This window comes from Panicum hallii, chromosome 5 (assembly GCF_002211085.1).
Source record: "Panicum hallii strain FIL2 chromosome 5, PHallii_v3.1, whole genome shotgun sequence".
NCBI classification, from domain to species: domain Eukaryota; kingdom Viridiplantae; phylum Streptophyta; class Magnoliopsida; order Poales; family Poaceae; genus Panicum; species Panicum hallii.
Genome location: NC_038046.1, coordinates 7,957,208 through 7,974,563, shown reverse-complemented (window position 1 = coordinate 7,974,563; position 17,356 = coordinate 7,957,208). Strand labels below are relative to the sequence as shown.

At 46.7% G+C, this 17,356-nt stretch overlaps 1 protein-coding gene, 1 non-coding gene and 1 pseudogene across 4 annotated transcripts; all 3 read right to left on the bottom strand.

Moving 5' to 3' along the window:
• Nucleotides 1-298: 298 nt before the first annotated feature.
• LOC112893228 lies at nucleotides 299-4,974 on the bottom strand (annotated as a pseudogene).
• A 604-nt stretch (nucleotides 4,975-5,578) lies between these two features.
• Nucleotides 5,579-5,650, bottom strand: TRNAD-GUC. Its single transcript has one exon. It is a non-coding gene; the product is annotated as a tRNA-Asp (tRNA).
• A 213-nt stretch (nucleotides 5,651-5,863) lies between these two features.
• Nucleotides 5,864-10,466, bottom strand: LOC112894201 (probable 1-acyl-sn-glycerol-3-phosphate acyltransferase 5). 3 transcript variants are annotated; one of them, XM_025961833.1, is made up of 5 exons: nucleotides 10,049-10,175; nucleotides 8,741-8,932; nucleotides 7,657-8,390; nucleotides 7,277-7,407; nucleotides 5,881-6,538 (listed from the first exon to the last, which is right to left on the bottom strand). In XM_025961833.1, exons 3-5 carry the CDS (start codon nucleotides 8,280-8,282, stop codon nucleotides 6,105-6,107), a joined length of 1,191 nt encoding a protein of 396 aa, XP_025817618.1. In that variant the 5' UTR covers nucleotides 8,283-8,390; nucleotides 8,741-8,932; nucleotides 10,049-10,175; the 3' UTR covers nucleotides 5,881-6,104. The 3 variants fall into 3 exon arrangements, with proteins under 3 accessions (XP_025817619.1, XP_025817618.1, XP_025817617.1); XM_025961832.1 differs by lacking the exon at nucleotides 8,741-8,932 and having other exon boundaries at nucleotides 10,049-10,200; XM_025961834.1 differs by lacking the exons at nucleotides 7,657-8,390; nucleotides 8,741-8,932 and having other exon boundaries at nucleotides 5,864-6,538; nucleotides 10,049-10,466.
• Nucleotides 10,467-17,356: the final 6,890 nt, after the last annotated feature.

Sequence of the window (17,356 nt, the reverse complement as noted above, 5' to 3'; positions counted from 1 at the left end):
ATGATAGTTCTTATTAACTGGTAGTAAACCTTTAATATCACCATTAGGGTCGGCGATACTCTTAGCGTTTGCGATACTCTGTAAGGTGCCGGAGTTAGGCCTCCGATTCCGGGGGCCTGACTCAAACTGTGGTCGCCTAAAAATGCATCCAGTCGCCTCTCAATAAACCCCTCTTAAGCAACTCTCAAGCACCGGATCAAATTCTGAAGGAATTATCATGTGCCTACTTTCTGGATCTATTGTCCAACGACGAGGTTGAACAAAATGTTCAAGAGCTGTACAGATATGCTTTAACGTGTCATGATCTTTTCATCATCGATCAATTCATTATCATTCCCACAAGAAATAATTATGACGATATATGACCGTACTATCTACACTGGTTTGTTGGTTACAACTCACAAAGAATAAGTTATAAAATTATAAAACAGCAATAAAAGCAATTGACATGGACACATTAACCTTAGAAGATAGGAGAAAGGTCAGAAAGGAAGAGTCATTTGAGGGTATTTGGTCTAACCTACATGAGACAAGCTGTCTGAGCGAAAGTCAACTTTTTTAGGTTTGACTTTCACTGGTTCGCTGGGAAACAATTGTAAGATCCCTTTCTTGTTGTCTGGTTCGCTGGGAAACAATTGTAAGATCCCTTTCTTGTTGTCTTCTACTTGAGCATTTTTCTTCTAAAACTTGGCAAATTTGTAGGCAATTTGTCTTTTGTCAACGCCAATCTTTTCACCGAATTTTGTTAGGGCAATATATGGTAGCCAATGCTTGGTGCACTGTCAGCTGAATAGGAGGGCCATAAGCCATCACATCTTGAGGGCCTTTTCCGTACGTTCCTTCTCCTCTAGCAATTACCTCACCGTCCACGTCTATAATTCCATCCCTTTTTGGGTTCTCAACAAGCTGGCCTGGAGATAATTTAAAAGATCTCACCTGCAAAAGTCACAGTAAGGGGGTGTTGTTTCCTTGTTACTGATGAACTATTGAATTGAGAAAAGATGAAAGACCAGAATTGTGATAAATTAATCATCCTGCACTCGCAACAAGACCTAAATTGAAGTGCCTTTTATTATTCCATCAGTCTTACAATATTCAGTTAAAATATAGCCTACTATGCTATTTTTTTAAAACTTTGGGAAAACGTCACTGTATGTTGCAATATCCAAATGTTAGTGGATGAGAGAAACTAACCTTGAGATATGTAACATATGTTGTTTTGACATAGCTCCCATCGCTCATCTTCATCAGTAGAGCTAAAAGATCAGCCTTTGGACAATCTCTGAGTATGATTGCATCCATACAGCCATGTGAGAACTGCAACACAATCACAACATTCAGCTTCCTTGAGTCAAATGTACTAGATTCAAGACTGATAAAAGCACCCCTCCAAAAGCATATGGGATTGAAGCACTGAACACTCAAATAGATGACGCATAATAATCTTTGTACCAATCATGCAGAAACACAGATTTCAAAATACAAAAAGAAAAGGGTGCCCTTGATAAAGTATTACTATTGCTAGAGCATACTATTCGGTTACCTTTGCTTCAGGAGCTGCCATGATATCCTCGGCAGCCCATGCCACGTTGTTTATCCAAACTGCAACAAATGGACCATCAGCAAATCTCCAGTCTGAAGCTTGAAACTCAAGTGAAGGACCTGGATAAGAAAACGGGTGGGATTTTCCATTTTGCTCCAGAGACTCTACGATGGAATTCTCGACTTGCTTGACAGGTTCTCCATATGACTCGTAGCCTGGGGCAGGCACGAACTGAATACTTCCGCAGTACTTTCGCAAGTTCATAATGCGAACCACAGCCTGAAACAAGGCTAGAGCTTGTTACGAACTTCAGGCATCAAGACCCAAACATCAAAGAAAAGAAAACCAGAAGGTACTTCCTGAAGATAGAAGTGATCCTATAGGTCCCAGCCATGTCATTACTTGTCATAATTGACAAGTCTAAATGATGTCAGCAAGGAGTTGGATATGAATTCATGAAAAGGATGGACAATAAGCAAGGCCTAGATCTTTCAGAGATGATAGACGAAAGAACTGCCAAGAAATGGGAATGGTTCAGTACATACATAGAAGTCGAAGGGTGCACTTCCCTGTATTTCTCAGACTCAATATCTATGTCAGCCACTAAACCTATGATGATTTTTGTTTTTTTCTGAAAAGTTAATCAGATAGCTACCGGAAAAGTTCCTTAGAAATTTGACACTGCTTTATAAAGTTTGTTACATGCCCCAAGTCATTAACAAGACACTAAAAAATTTCTTCTCCCCTTGCAAAATGGTACACACATCCAAGGACTGCTTGTGACCTGTGCATAACGAGAAGTTTGTGTTCCATAAGATTCTCCACAGTAAATCCCCATGACTCTAGTTTTGTGCCTGATAAAGAGAGGAATAGAGAGATGACCTTTGATAATGGCAAATACAGCATTTGAAACCGAGCACGTCTCACTGGCAGCATGCAGAAGTGATTTAGCCATGCCATTTCCTGTACCTGCACACACGACAAGACCAAGCCTGTTTGGTTGTTTTCAGAATTTTCATGTGCTAGTGTTTTAGTTTACATTGTTCGTACCTGCTGGAACTACCCCAATTGGCATCTTTATCGCCTCCTCCCAATCTGTTCGCTGAAGAATTCCATTCACTACCTATGTCAGAAATCACAGCATGAGAACAAATCTGAACCTGATTCGCAAGTTGCAACAGGTTTCACGTTTCCTTGCAGATGTTAACAGTAAGAATGACTGGAACCAGATGGTTTTTAGAGTTCCAGGGACTAAAGTCCGGAACCAGTATCACAAGCTATGACCACAGCAAAACATGCTGATGCCATGCACAGTGTTAGTACAGTACACTTTCAGATAACATACTACTTCAGGCAGTCTCCGGAAGGCATTTGTAAGGAAGGGTTATCACGTCAAGGGCAAACAACGTTGACATTGGAACAACTAGTAAGCATGGTTTTAAAATTAGAATTACACTCTCAAACTATCATAAAAGTTTGATTTTCAACCTTTAAATACAAAACCGGATAACATAGGCCATTCAACTGTCGAAACCGGGTAAATTTGGCCCTTTGGGTGGTTTCAAAGGTAATTTTTTATGTTATAAAAATTAAAAATATTCAAATTTAAACTAAAAAATTTATAACTAATTCATTTTAAATTAAAAAAAGAAATAGGTATAAAAAATTCTTAAAATGTAACCTATCTATTGACACTCTACTCGTCAGTTATTCAGATTTTTCATATTCATAGTATTTGGTTGCTTATAGTTATGCCTATCTTTTTTTTAATAAATAAGATTCAGATAGAGCAATAATAGATAGGTTATATTTTTAGAAAAAATTTGATACTAGTTTCATATTTTTTTCTAATTTAAAATGAATTAGTTTTGATTTTTTTATCTAATTAGATTTTTTTTATTTTTTAAATAAAAAACATCTAAAAGGCTAAATTTGTCCGGTTTCGATAGTTGGATACTTATGGCCCGTTACCTGATTTTGTAGTTTGAGAATGTAAACCGGACTTTTACGATGGTTCGAGAGTATAAACCGGACTTTTTACCATTAAAATTTGCTTAAACAACCGCACTATACATGAGCTCCATAAAATTTAAGATTCATCGGATTGAAGTAAACTTGCATTAACTAATCAGGATCGACAAACGCGAAGTCAGCGCTCTACTCTGAAGCCTCGCCATGCCAAACACACGTTACAGAGCACAAGCTGCTGTAACATTGGTGGTGTGCCACTAACCTCCAGGAGGACACCGTCGCCGCTAACGCAGACAATGCCGTCGTACTTTCCAAGGTCGAGGGAAGACGCCACCTCCCGGGCATGTCCCTGGTACTCGGTCTCTGAAACAGATCGCCAACAAAACGGATCGATATAACCGCAAAAACCTTGAGAAAAAAACTAGGTAAAATTCATGGAAAGCCATCCACATTTGCATGCTGAACCTTGCACTGTGATGCTCACGCCAGCAGCTTCAAACAGAGGCTTGATCTCCATGTCGTAGATCTTCTTCGCGCATTTCCTGCCGCCGAAGGGGTTGACGAGGACGAACAATCTCTTCGGCCCGCCTGTGGGTGAGATTTTCAGCACAGACATGATTAACTGGTCTTGATCCTTCATTAATCAGACTGAGCAGTTGGTGAGAATCTAAACATGGGGAGTAGTCTCCCGTCGAGCCTGAGGACAGAGGCACGCGCACCGAACGAGTCGAGGCAGCGTGCCAGCCTCTCGCCCCACGCCGCGGCGGCGCCCTCGCCGTCGGTCATCTCGAGCACGAAGTCCCGCCTGCACCGCCTCCCGGCTCCCTTCCCTCCCGTGCCCGCGCCGGACGCGCACGACCTCGCCCTGGCCGCGCCCGCCGCCACGAAGGCCCTCACGACGACCTCCTTCCCCCTCGCCTCGACCCCGAGCACCTCGCGCTCCAGCGACAGCGCCCGCTCCCCCGCCGCGCCGCCGCGGCGCCACCGCAGCTCCCCGCCGCAGAGCGTCGCCTCCGCCGGCGCGCCGTCCACGCGGACACTGGCCGTGGCGCGGCCCTCCATGCCCTGCCTCCCCTGGCCTAGCGGCGAGGCGTGTGCTGGGGGAGGTTTTGGCGCTTTGACGAGCGAGTGGCGGCGCGCACGCAGGAGCAGGAGGAAGCGCGGACGGGCGCGGGCACGACGAGGCGATCGATGTGCAGGGGCGTGACGGGCTCGCGTGGCGACGTGCTGGATGTTACGGGAACGAAGGCGACGGGCGGATGCGTTGGTTTCGGCGCGCGCGCGGCTGCTCATCACCGCTCTGTTGGTTATGGCAATCCCACGTTGGAATGGAACTAGGATTGGGCGATAAAATTAGATGCGGCGAGCTCGAGGGCTCACGCTTGAGCTCCCAGCTCACATCTCAGCTGTGAGCTAGGAGGCCATGGGGGGTGCTCTGTGCTCATTGCTTAACGCCATGTGCTTCCTCTTCACCCTTCCATGTCATCCGGTGATCAGTCCAAACCGCCGGGCAGCTCGCGTGCCGTGCACGGTGACCTGGCTGGCCACTGGTATCGCCAGGTTGAGGCGTACGGGGATGGTTCAGAGTTACGCGAGCCAACCATAAACTGCAGCGGGGGTTTTGATTAGCTTCGTGATTAGAGGCCAGCACTGTGCTCTGCATCCGCGTTTGATGGAAAGCTGTGGAGTTAACCGAGGGTGAGAGGGGACAGGCGAAACAGGTGGAGTGTGGATTTCACTAAATTACACGGTTGGAAAAGCTGAACGATGATGGTTGGAAAGGCAGAGGGAATCAGTTTTTTTTTTGCAAGGATTTTCTTGAAGGAAAACGTCTCTTTCAAACAAAAATTTCTCCCGAATTTACATGTACCTCACATGTTGTTTTCAAAAAGGATGGAAGCGACTGACATGTAACCTTCACAATTGATTTCTGTGCCTTGAATTGAGACAGCAACGTGTTTTGACTTCTGGACTGCGAACTGTCATAGGCGTACATGGAAAAACAGAAGCGTATCAAATCCATTTTGGTTTGGGTCTAACAAAAAAGTAGAAGCAGAAAAAACTCGCCGTTGCCGGGGATCGAACCCGGGTCACCCGCGTGACAGGCGGGAATACTCACCACTATACTACAACGACTTTGTTGGACAGCGTTTGAGTTAATTCTATAAATCTGTATCAGACATCAACAGAGCAACAGAAAACCGCCCGCCACAACGGCGTTCAATCCGTGTATGTGATGAGTTAAGAAAAGGAATGCGTTGATCAATTTGCACGGAGCTCTACACCTCCAGCCCGTCATCGGGAACTAGCGGTCCAGTGGTTAAGCACAGAAAAGATCAGCTCATCGCATTTCCAGTCAAGACATATAATGGAACTACGGATGCAAATGAGCTCCGTCCTGTATCATGTTAGCTCACAGCACGTTTCACCGCCTTCAGATAATAGCCCTCCTATGAACCGCTATAAAATTTCTCCATACACATATCATCGCTCTACAGCAGAAGGGAAATCTTAAGATGGCACACGCCATGACTTCCAGCAGTAAACATCTTTGGCGGATATACTTTTCAGTCACAAGCTACATCATCTTCTACACAGCCTTTTTGGCACCCTCCGGCGAACCTACCAGTTGTGGTGGTAGTATGGAGTAATAGGTAACAAAGGAGAGGTAAGCGCAGCTTGCTACGACATATACCTTGAACCACACAGACGAGCAAAGAGTTAGGTACAGGCAGATGCCCGTCAAGCCGACTATGGTGAAAAAGTTTGCTAGGCACTTCGGCGTGGATAGATCTCCTTCAGTTCCTTCGTCAGGGAAGTGGCCCTTCGCGACAAAATCTGACAGGAGCTGGTCCTTCTGCCTGAACCTCTCTATCATCCATTCAGTTATTTCGTCCTCTGATGTGGGGATGTCAGAGAGCTGAACCGTCTTGATGTGGATGTGGACTTCAGAGGGATCAACGCCATATACATTGTCCAGAAAATCTGGCAGTCGATGCTTGTATGCGATTGTGACATCATAAACTGCAAGAACGGCATGTCAAGACTCAGGAGTCAAATATAAACAAGAGTAAAATTTAGCCAAAACACATTGCAGAAATGGAAAAGAACCACTTCGGAAACTACAAAGTAGCTATGCAGTTGAAATTGCAGTTATGATTCAGGTTAGGGAATTCAAGTATATTGGTCCTATCAGTAACAATGATGAGATATTTTGGAAATGATAGTACATACATACTGGATCAGATACTAATAACTGGATCACACAAACACTGTACAACACCTGACTTGTTTACTTCACTTTGGAAGCAAAATACGCCCGTTTCATTAACTCAAAATTATAATTAGATGGCTATAATAGTAAAGAATGTATTTCATTCTATGTCAGGAGCTGAAACCCATGTAATTTCTACTCAAGACAAAACCATAACAATAGCACAGTGTGAATATAAATTTTTCACAATTAACACCACATGTGATCTTTTTCAGAACCTCTATGGGTTCTAAGAATGCTTATAACATACTCAAAGCATAACAATTTGACAGAGAATTTTTAAGAATTAAGATCTCATATAATGGATACAAGTATACAACTTCTGAAACTCAAGAGATGAACTTTCTAATGTAGGTTTATAGCTATTAGTTGATAAATACTCTGCTGCTAAAGGAAAAAAGAAGAAATCTAGTGACAGTAACACACATCATGCAGCAAATGTATCATGCATGCATGGAACGAGAAGAAGGGGGGAACATGGTGTTCACCTGCATCTAAGGAACTCCTCAGCTGTTGCAAGCAACAAATGAACCCCTTTGTCTTTGGTAGGAGGACATGTTCTAGCTTAGGCAAACCATGCTCTGAAGCGTACTCTTGGCTCTTGATGCATTTCTTCTCACTAAGATAGAATGAGAAATCAGCAACCAAATATAGGAAAAGAGGAAGAATCATGCACATTCAATAAAATGACAAGCAACACATAGAAGCAATGTAGAAATGGATGACCACATATAATGTTTGATTTGGTAATCAGTAACTACGGAAATTTAAGACATTGAATATATGTGATTAAGTATATATTCAGTCATGCATGTGGATTACATGACAAATATGCAAACAATTAATTTCAAAGATAATTATGCCTTACGTATAATCTGTGCCTTCAGGAAAAACCGCCAACCAGATAGGATCTCTGGGGTTCTTAAATTTTGATAATTTGTTCTGGATAATTGCTTCATCAATCTCCCATTTCCGTTCTACCGGGATAAACTCAAAAATGTGAAATGCCCAGCTAAAAATAGGTAACTTCATCAAGCTGCTCTTAAGTATGTACTTGATATATCCTAAATAGCCTTTCCTCAGTGCAAGATCCCACAAGTACATCCAGTCAACTTCAGTCCTGTGGTTAGCAAATAACAATACACGCCTTTTTGGAGTCACGTTTTCACCAGAGAAGACAACCTTGGTTTTGTTTATCTTCTCGAACAAGAATGGCCATAAAGATAACCAAATTCCAAACAGAATGGAAGTCGCCTTTCGGCTGTAATGCACGCTGAACAGCCGCACAACAAAAGTAGTAATAGGGGCCAAGTAGACTATCAATAAGAATGCTGTTGACAGTATAATCGCTACACATGCTACACCACGGCAACGCCTCATGGGGGTCAATGGACGGTGCTTTGGTCCATGGTTCAGAATGGGCCGGCTAACATGATGCACTCCCTCCTCCTCTCCACTGACATGATGCTCTTGGGAACCATTTGAGCCATTCATCTTTCACGGCTAAGACTGAATCCTTAGCAGAACTTAAAATTTCAAAACAGGGCTAAAACCCAGCACCGCTGATTATCTAAACATCATGAAGGGTAGGAGAAACGACAACTGCAAAAAAATCAACATTACTGATCAGATGTAAGCATGCTGTTGCTATTCAAGACTTCAGAGTTAGCACAATTTACTTGAAAGAAAAGCTATCACTTAATTTCAGTTCCATCAGAAGCTTAGCAATATTGCAAGGTGACCACCAATAATGGCCAACATTACTGATCAGCTGTAAGCATGCTGTTGCTATTCAAGAAACGGTATCACTTAATTTCAGTTCCGTCAGAAGCTTTGCAATATTGCAAGGTGACCGCCAATCTTGGCCAGCAAAAATCTACCATTACAGGACATGACATGAACTTTATGCATATCAGCGGGAAAACACAGGATTCACATACACAAACCCAGACCTTCTATTATCTCATCTTCTCCGTGACTCTGCATGAAGCTACACAATCGCAGACACATGGCTGTATGGCTGAGCATCTAGCGAGTAGCGACAGATTTCCACTTTTCCATCGAATCTCAACTCTCGAGATGATTAGTAGCTTTAGTGTATCCGTGTGACTTTAGAAATGCCATCCAACATGGCAGTTATTACCCTAGAAAAATACAGCAGTTATTGCGCTGGTCCAACAGCTTGCAGCCAACTAAATCCTAGCTACAATTGGGAAGACCATATGGAAGCAACCACCCAGAATACACAACTCAACCACTCGGCTGACGGCTACCAAACTATCAGCTCTCAACCCAATTGACGCCTTTAGGGCATCTGCATGAGTCGCGACACTCCATCAGATACAACAATTATTGCACAAGTCATCACCCCACATCCAATTATCCAAATCAAATTCTACTACTCAAATGCCGCACAACCATCTATGTCGTATTGTGCAGCATGTATGTCCAAGCATGCACAGGACAAATGAAAGATCCCCATTTTTCGACAGCAAGGAATAGATGGAGTAACGTAAATTGTACCCCCAAAACAATCATTGATGCAGTTCAGCTATATTGAAAAGTAATTGGTGTACGGTGGTTCTGTACAGCTCCACTAATTATGAACCATAAAACCGCATCAGAAAGCTAATCTACTTCTGCAAAGTACCATCAAGACATTGCATAAATATGCTGTATGTGCCTTCAATAGTTACATAACTACCCTCCCCCCATTCAAACATATCAGGAGAACCGCCTTTCCTGCTTGGCAGTTCTACATGTGTTCAGAAACACAAATCTCCTTTGCAAGCGAGCATAGAGTGAAAAGAAAAGCACACCCACGATCTACCTATCTACGAAATCAGTAGAAGGAATATCACAATTCGATGCCTAAGCATCCTTTCACAGAATTTCCAACTCTACATACCGCTAACAGGGGAAATTCAGTCTCTGCAATACTTAGGGTGCTCCATCATGTGGCCACCCATGGCCAACAGTAGTTGCACCTTCATGTTAGATTCAGAGTGATCAAACAACTCACGGCGACACACCTAACAAACTCATCACGGTTGCTCGGTTAGCTCACGGAAATCACTTAACCCAAGAAACACCAACCAACAATCCTAGAGGCAAGAACTCGCCCGGGAACTCAGCATCGCGGAATCAGCCGGCCAAGAAGCCGACCTCGAACCTTAAGCCAATAAGACCGCCGACTAGCCGGGAGTACTTGAAAGAAACGATGAACAGCAATTGGGTGCAGCGAGTCAGAGATGCCATACCAGGGGGAGAATTGGTCGTCGCCGGGAGCCGGGGAGGGCCGGCCTTGATGCGGCCGTGAATTTCGATGGGATCTGCTGGGTCCTCCCCTCAGGGCGGCGGAGGGGGACAGGGGAGCACGAGGGGATCCCGGGTCGCACCACGCGATAGGAACAAGGGGCAGACCGGAGCCGCGCCCCCGGGGCACGCGGAGCTTTATACAGCGGCGGCCTACTACGCACGCGCTGTAATCATCAGTCCACTGCAGGCAGCCGCTCGCCGTAGCCCGTAGTGGCTGCAGCCTGCAGGTAGGCGGTAGGCCGCTCTCGGGTTGCGGTGCGGGAGCACACCGCGCGCCACGGGCATGGTCGTGGTCGCGCGGCGGCCGCCCGCGCGTCGCGACGCTGGGGCTGGCCATGGGGGTGTGTGGCCGTGCGGGTTCGTTCGTCATGGTCCACTCCGCCCGCTTGGTCAGGTACCTGCATTTCTTCCGCTGCCACGGCGTTGTCAAAAAGTTGGGCGAGACCTTCCGCCCGCGGGGCCCAGGTGGGTTCCGCGCCGTGACTTGTGGTGTGAGGCCCGGCTACAGTATTTTAGCAGTATTGGGCCCAACTCTTGGACCTGCGTGCGAAAGCAGCCACGGAGAGAGAGGCTATTGTTTGGTTGTGTTTGGTCCAGCACAGTAGGAATCGGACCCACGAGCCTCCCAGAGAAAGGAATATGGCCCACGAAATAATATGCCTTTGAGCCATGAATTACAGAGGCATGTCACGTGCGCACTGCAACTCCTCTCTGACGTCTCCTAGACTCCTACCACGAATGACATTTTTTTTCCTTGTTATAGAGTAAACTGGTGCAGATGTACGTGCCACAAGCATATATTTAAAAAAATAATTATTTAAAAATAAATGGATTGCACCAAAACTATTAAAATTTTAATTTATTTATTAGTATATCATAGCAACCCAATCTAATCTAATACAAGCTAATCGAATTTCTTATTTCTTAGATTACAAAATCAAACCGGTTGAACATCAGCATGATTATATGAAATTAGTGGATGAATTTTTATATTCTTTATAGAGTTTATAGACTAGTAAAGGAATTAGTAAATCAAATCAAATATGAAAATAATTGATGAAATACATGGGATATTTATTGGACGCATTCACTCAAAATGCATATATTATTAGCGTACTATATGCCTAAAAAATAATAAGGAAGGGATGAAATATTTCTTACATCACCGTGATAGCTGCAAGAAGATTTGCTGCAAAAGATTGAAAAGATTAAAAAAAGATTGCCTTTGGAGGTAAGGACCCACCGAGCTCGATCCACAGCGAACCCACGGACTGGCTCAGCGTAGGGAGCTCGACGGGCTCAAACCCACTGTTGTCGGTCAAAACCCACCGGCGGGCAGCGACAGGCAACACGAGGAGCCGGGAGGCTTCCGGGACGGCTGGTGGGCCCCGGTCCCTCGGTCAACGGCCCAGTGATCCGGCGCACGCCCTGGCTGAGAGTCGCTAGGCGTGCCACCTGATCCTGCACCCGATCAGGAAGGTGTGACGTGTCAAACTCCTGCGTGCATAGACATGTGTAAAGATTAGTCCGAGCCGTGATCGGCTCATCACCTCCTCCCCGGTATCGGCTATGAAGAGCCGATTGCATCAATACCGGATCGGATCCTTGGAACGGGCAACATAGAAACATATACACATATATATCCAAATAAAACTTGCCTCATAAATAACGATCTAATCCAATCTACGACGACTAAGCTCTCACTGCACGATCGGAACATCCTACACGTAATTGAGCCTAATAAATACGCGAAGGCATCGGAATAACGATCTAAACAGAGATCGAAGAAACAACCGAAAAGCCGATTCCTGAAACAACCTCTATTCAAGCAACAAGCCGATACAAAGCATATCATCGGATCATTCAACTCGTTTGCAAGGCCTAATCATGCACATATCAAACCAAGCTTCTAACTAAATAGAAACCAGCCATAACAGATTGGATCTACTGATAACTATGAAACAAGACAAAACCATCGTATCCATGAACGGACACAACGATCAAACATACGAGAGCAACACATAAAGCATGATTAAAGCATAAAAGGAATAGATTACTCTACGCATGCTAAGATAGATAACGCTACTCGCCATCTACAAGGCTTCAGAACGAGCAACGCATAAGCGAACGAGCAAGGGTGATGCTACCCCGATCACGCAGAACGTGATCGGGGTCGCATGGCACTTACCCGATGAAAAACCCTAGAACAGGGGAGGCGATACGCCGAGAGTTGATGATGAACGATTCTGTCTTTCTTGTTTATTCATGGTACATATTTATAGTCCGTAGACTTATTCTCTTTAACTAACCCTAACCTAATACGACACGAATCTTAACTGCTTATTCCTAACTTACACGGCCTTACTGGCTTCCATTATCCGCACAAGGCCCAATTCGCAAGCTTGTCATGACTGCCTTCTAAGCCCATCTTGCTCCATGGCCCACTTCTGGCCCGGTCAAAATACGGCGATAACACATGCCCTCCTGGTTTCGGTAATGGTAATTCCAAAATCATCACCGCCTTGACCCTTCGTCTTCCGATCCGTACAACCATGCCCTTTCGACTTCCGACGGACGTGACCGCTCTGCGCCGGCTTCCTAGGGAATCGTTATGGTGCCGATTCATTTCACCCACTCGTTGGCTTTTATAAATTTGTTTCCAGCACTTTCCTTAACCACTTCCCCTCACGACCATTGCCAACTCCTCCTCCCTTCCTTTACCATGGCCTCTTCCTCCTCTGCCTCCTCTGTCATCTCTTATGAATCCGAAACAACACGAGAACCAACTCCAGAATATGACCCAATCGCCGCTTATGAGGTCCGTGCTCCCCTGCATTGGGATGCGGAGGAGTGGGACTTCCATTACCAGTCGGAGGACGACGAATCTTTGACTGATGGCGAGGATCTCGCACTCCTCCTCGGAGCCGAGCTGGAGGAAGAGGAAGACGATGCCCTTTGGGGAGAGGACCTTTCTCTCTCAGAGGAAGAAACCGATTCCATCTCTTCCGAGGAGGATCCGATGGCAGGTACCTTTCTTTTTGACAGGTCATCGGACGACACTTCCGACGGCCGCGAAGGAGCCGACGATGATGACAGCTTCACCAGCAGCAGTGGCGGGGACGACGACGATGGCCACAACGGTAGCAGCAGTAGTGGCACTAGCGTTGCTCCACCATCCAAGCGCCGCAAGACCTCTGATGTGTACTGGTGGTAGACCGTAGTATCCCTGCTAGGTCATCTTTAGGAGTAGTTAGCTCTTCTTTTGTTTTACTGCCTTGCTGTGAATGGAATCTGCTTTTGTATTAGCCCCTTTTCTTGTGCACAATAATTTGTTCAAGAGCCGATGGCAACGCATCGGCTTTAGGATATACCAATACGGATCTGAAACCGCCCTTCAATTTACTTTACCTTCTGCCGGCCTTTCAATCCAGCGCAAATCTCTAAGGGTTAACTCCGATCTCCTTTTCGCTCACAAACCCTAGCCGCAAGATCCCCCCTAGTCCTTGAGACACCCGTCCGATCTTGCACCGCCGAACCTAGATCCACTCTCCAGGGTCTCGATTCAAGATTCCCGATGGCGGAATCCTCGCGTACCGCCGCCGCCGCCTTTGGTCTGAAGGTAAACTCCGACCCCCATTAATTTAATGCAGCATCCGCAAATTTTCACTGCGCAGTTAAATGACTTTTTCCTCGGCAATCTTGATTTCTTGGGGTTTTTCAGGCTTCCGATATCTTCTTGCCGCACCCTTCTTCCCCCAATTCCTTCTGTCTCGGACCTCGTTCCTATGAGAGACCCATAGATCTGATCTCGTGCGAAGCCAACCGGATCCCCTTTGTGAGCCAGGATGTAGACCTAGAATCTTGGTCGGATAGCCTCCGCGCCTGGCCAAACCCCCCTGAAGGCTGGACAGCTTGGTACAATAGGGTAGCGAACACCTACCAACCCTTATGGGAATCAATCGGGATAGCCGATGCTCTGTCTCTGTCCCTCTCCCCCCTTGAAAAAGATGAGAACCTTCTAAAGACCATCGGCTATTTCTGGTCTGACGCCTTGAATTGCTTCCTCTTCGGGCATGGCCCATTGGCACCAACATTGCTAGATGTTGTGATGATCACCGGCCTAAACATATCTTCAGCCTGCCCTTCTGCCTACAGCCTCCATGTAGTCCCTTACAAACTGTCTTCAAAAACTGAATGCACCAACTGGAGCACATACCTGAGCCAACACCAGAAAAACAAGGGCCCTGTATAGGAGAAGGAGCACACGGCCTTTCTGAACCTATGGCTTGAACACTTCCTCTTCTGTGGCCCTTCCCTTGCCCCGACCAAGAACTACCTCTCTTTGGCTTATGAACTGGCCAAGGGTCAACCTGTTGGCCTCGGTAAACTATTTCTGGGGGAACTTTACAGATATCTCCATCTGATGACTTCCAGCCTTCTTACTCAGAAAAAAATCAGAACTGGTGGCCCATGGTGGTTCATCCAGTTGTGGGCTCGTCTTTATTTCCACAATTCTGACCCTGATTTCCCTTCCTTAGTCGGCAATTCCTTCCCTGATCTGAGTGGGAGACAGATTAGGTGCACTAGTTTCGGGCAGGCCTTATACAGTCTCCCTGATGGGAAATTGAATCCTCCAGATGCTTCCCGTTGGTTTAAGATTTTCTATAAAGGCCTTGATAACCCAGACTTTCTTCCTTATGCTGATTCTGAACTCTTCGAGAACCCGGCTACCTTCCGTTTGGCTGATATTGCTTATGATGCTGACACTAGGCACCTTTATTCCATTATGGTTCGGCCCTGCCTTCTCCCAGTCGGCATGAGTACCTCTAACCGGATCCTTAAACCCGGTTATGAGTTTTACCAGCCGGTCGTAGCAGCCCGGCAATTTGGCCTTGCACAGGTACCTCCCCACTTCCTTCTCCACTTGCTGACATCAAACAGGGTGGATCTCCCTGACGCTCTGACCGCCCAAAGATGCTATAGCCTGTTTACAGACCTTTCCTTATCCGTTCCTGCCAATTTTACCTTTACCTCTTCGGCTGTCGACTTTGAGGGATGGTGGACAATGTGGAAAACTCACGTTTTCCGAAGAGCTCTGGGTCCGATGCTACAGCAGATCCACCCCGAATATGCCATTCCCGCTGGAGAGGTACCGACTTTTAGATTGACGTTCCTTCTTTAAACTTTGCTAGACCCCTCCTGAATCCATCTTGTTTCTGCAGCAAGAAGATGGCCCAGAGCCGATGAACGAGGATGGATCGCCTTTTTGTTTCCGGGCGGTCGCTCCTGTGGTCCTTTTTGGCAGGAACGCACCCCCTCCATCAAAAAGTGTGATGCAGATTCAGCCGAGCACCGCTAAGTTGACCCCCAAGCGAAAATGGCTTTCTGAAGCTGCTGTCCCCCGGGCCCGCACTAAGACGAGGAAGACTCTCGTCAGAAAGGTCCGGAAGGAAGCTGCGCCGTCCTCCCCTAATCCACCATCTCCAGTCACCAACCAGGTTTGGCCCCTCCTCCCGCTTTTCAATCGGGTTCCTGTTCATATCCCTTTTAATGATGCTCTCTTTTCTTGTAGCCTGCCGTTGTAGAAGTCTCCAGCGGGGAGGAGCCCCCGTGCCAGAAAGGTTCTTCTTCGGAGGTCTTGATCACTCTTCGTGACCCTGGTGCAACAATCTTGGAGGACCCTTCTGCATCGACTGCTGTCCTAACTGCTTCGCCGGGTCTGCAGGCGCCGGTCGCAACTATACCCCTTGTTGGGCCCTGTTTAGAAGGACCCTCTCCAGCCTCAGCTATTGCCGATTCTCCTGTACGAGAGGTACGCCTAGCGGAGCCGATCGCCATTTCATCGGCTGTTGCTTCCGTAGAGCCGACTGCTGCCCCATCGGCTGTTGCCTCTCCCTCTGGAGGTGCAATCCGTGTGGCCTCTGCCGCCACCGTTCATTCCTCGGAAGGAATGCACTCCCGGGAGCCGATCGCCCCTTCGTTGGCCATCGCCGCTTCCTTTTCAAGACAGGTACGTCTTTTCTTTGTAGCCATTTTGGTCTTTTCCCGTAATGCCTGTCTCACCCTCTTTTCCTTCAGAACCTGGATCTTTCGGAGCTCCTTGCGTTTGACCCTGCCTCGATCGGGTCAACAATATTGGAGGCCGATGACTCTTCCTCAGGCCTAGCCAGCACTGCCGATCAACTTCTCCGCATGAAGGATCTTCTGTCGGGTTCCATCTCCGCCTTGATTCAGGATTCCAGTGCAATCAAGCAGATCCTCGACGAGGTCAACTCCCAGCTCCCTATAAGCCTCCAGGTCAAGCTCTTGCCAGCAGGGTACCTTTCTTCCTTTCAAGCGAAAGTGGCAGAAGCTCGCCGCAGGATCGAGACTCGGCGTTCCCAATCACTCTTAAGGACCATTATCGCTGAGATGTGCCAGTCGATCAACAAGAAGAAGGCCGCACTCGACGCTAAGATCGACACATCTGCTTCTGCCCATCGGCTTCGCCTCTTGGAGAAAGAACTGGAAGACCTTGAAGCTAAGGTCCAGGCCACCAAGCAGCGCATCCAGGAGGAGAAGGATCTCATCGCGGGTTCCAAGCAGGAGGCAGAAGTCTTGACCACCGAGCTGAAGACGGACTTGGCCGAGCTGAACAGCTTAAACGAACAGGTGGTGCCGGGGGCAGACGAAGAGGACGAAGCGGTACTTGCTGAGGTTGACTGCATCCGTCTTGATGCTATCGCTGCTATCGACGCCTTCCTTCTGCAGTCCTGTCCGAGATAAACTTTGTGTTTGTGTGGTGAACCTGTGGTGTTTTTATGTAGCGAACCTAGAGTCGATGGTGGTACATCGGCTGTTTGATAATCTGTGATGCTTGATTGCCATAAGCACACTTCTAAAGTCGATGGCACCGCATCGGCTGTTCTAATCTGGTCGAGCCGATCAATACTCATTGGCCCTTTTTCGTTTCCTGTCTTGCCAACGCCGATCGTTGTCAACTTAGCCTTTGCCCCCCTAATTAGCTTGCTGGCTGCATCGGCTTGTGGCCTGATGGGTGCCATCGGCTTCATTGTTCATTAACCCACATACTTGGGAAATATTTCTTAAGATGTTGGCCGTTGACTGCTACTGGAAACTTAACGCCGTCCAATTCTTCAAGCATGTACGCGTTCCCAGGTAGGACCTGGTCAACCCTGTACGGCCCATGCCAATTTGGGGACCATTTGCCATATGCCGCGTCTTTGGTTCCCAACGGTAATACTGCTTCC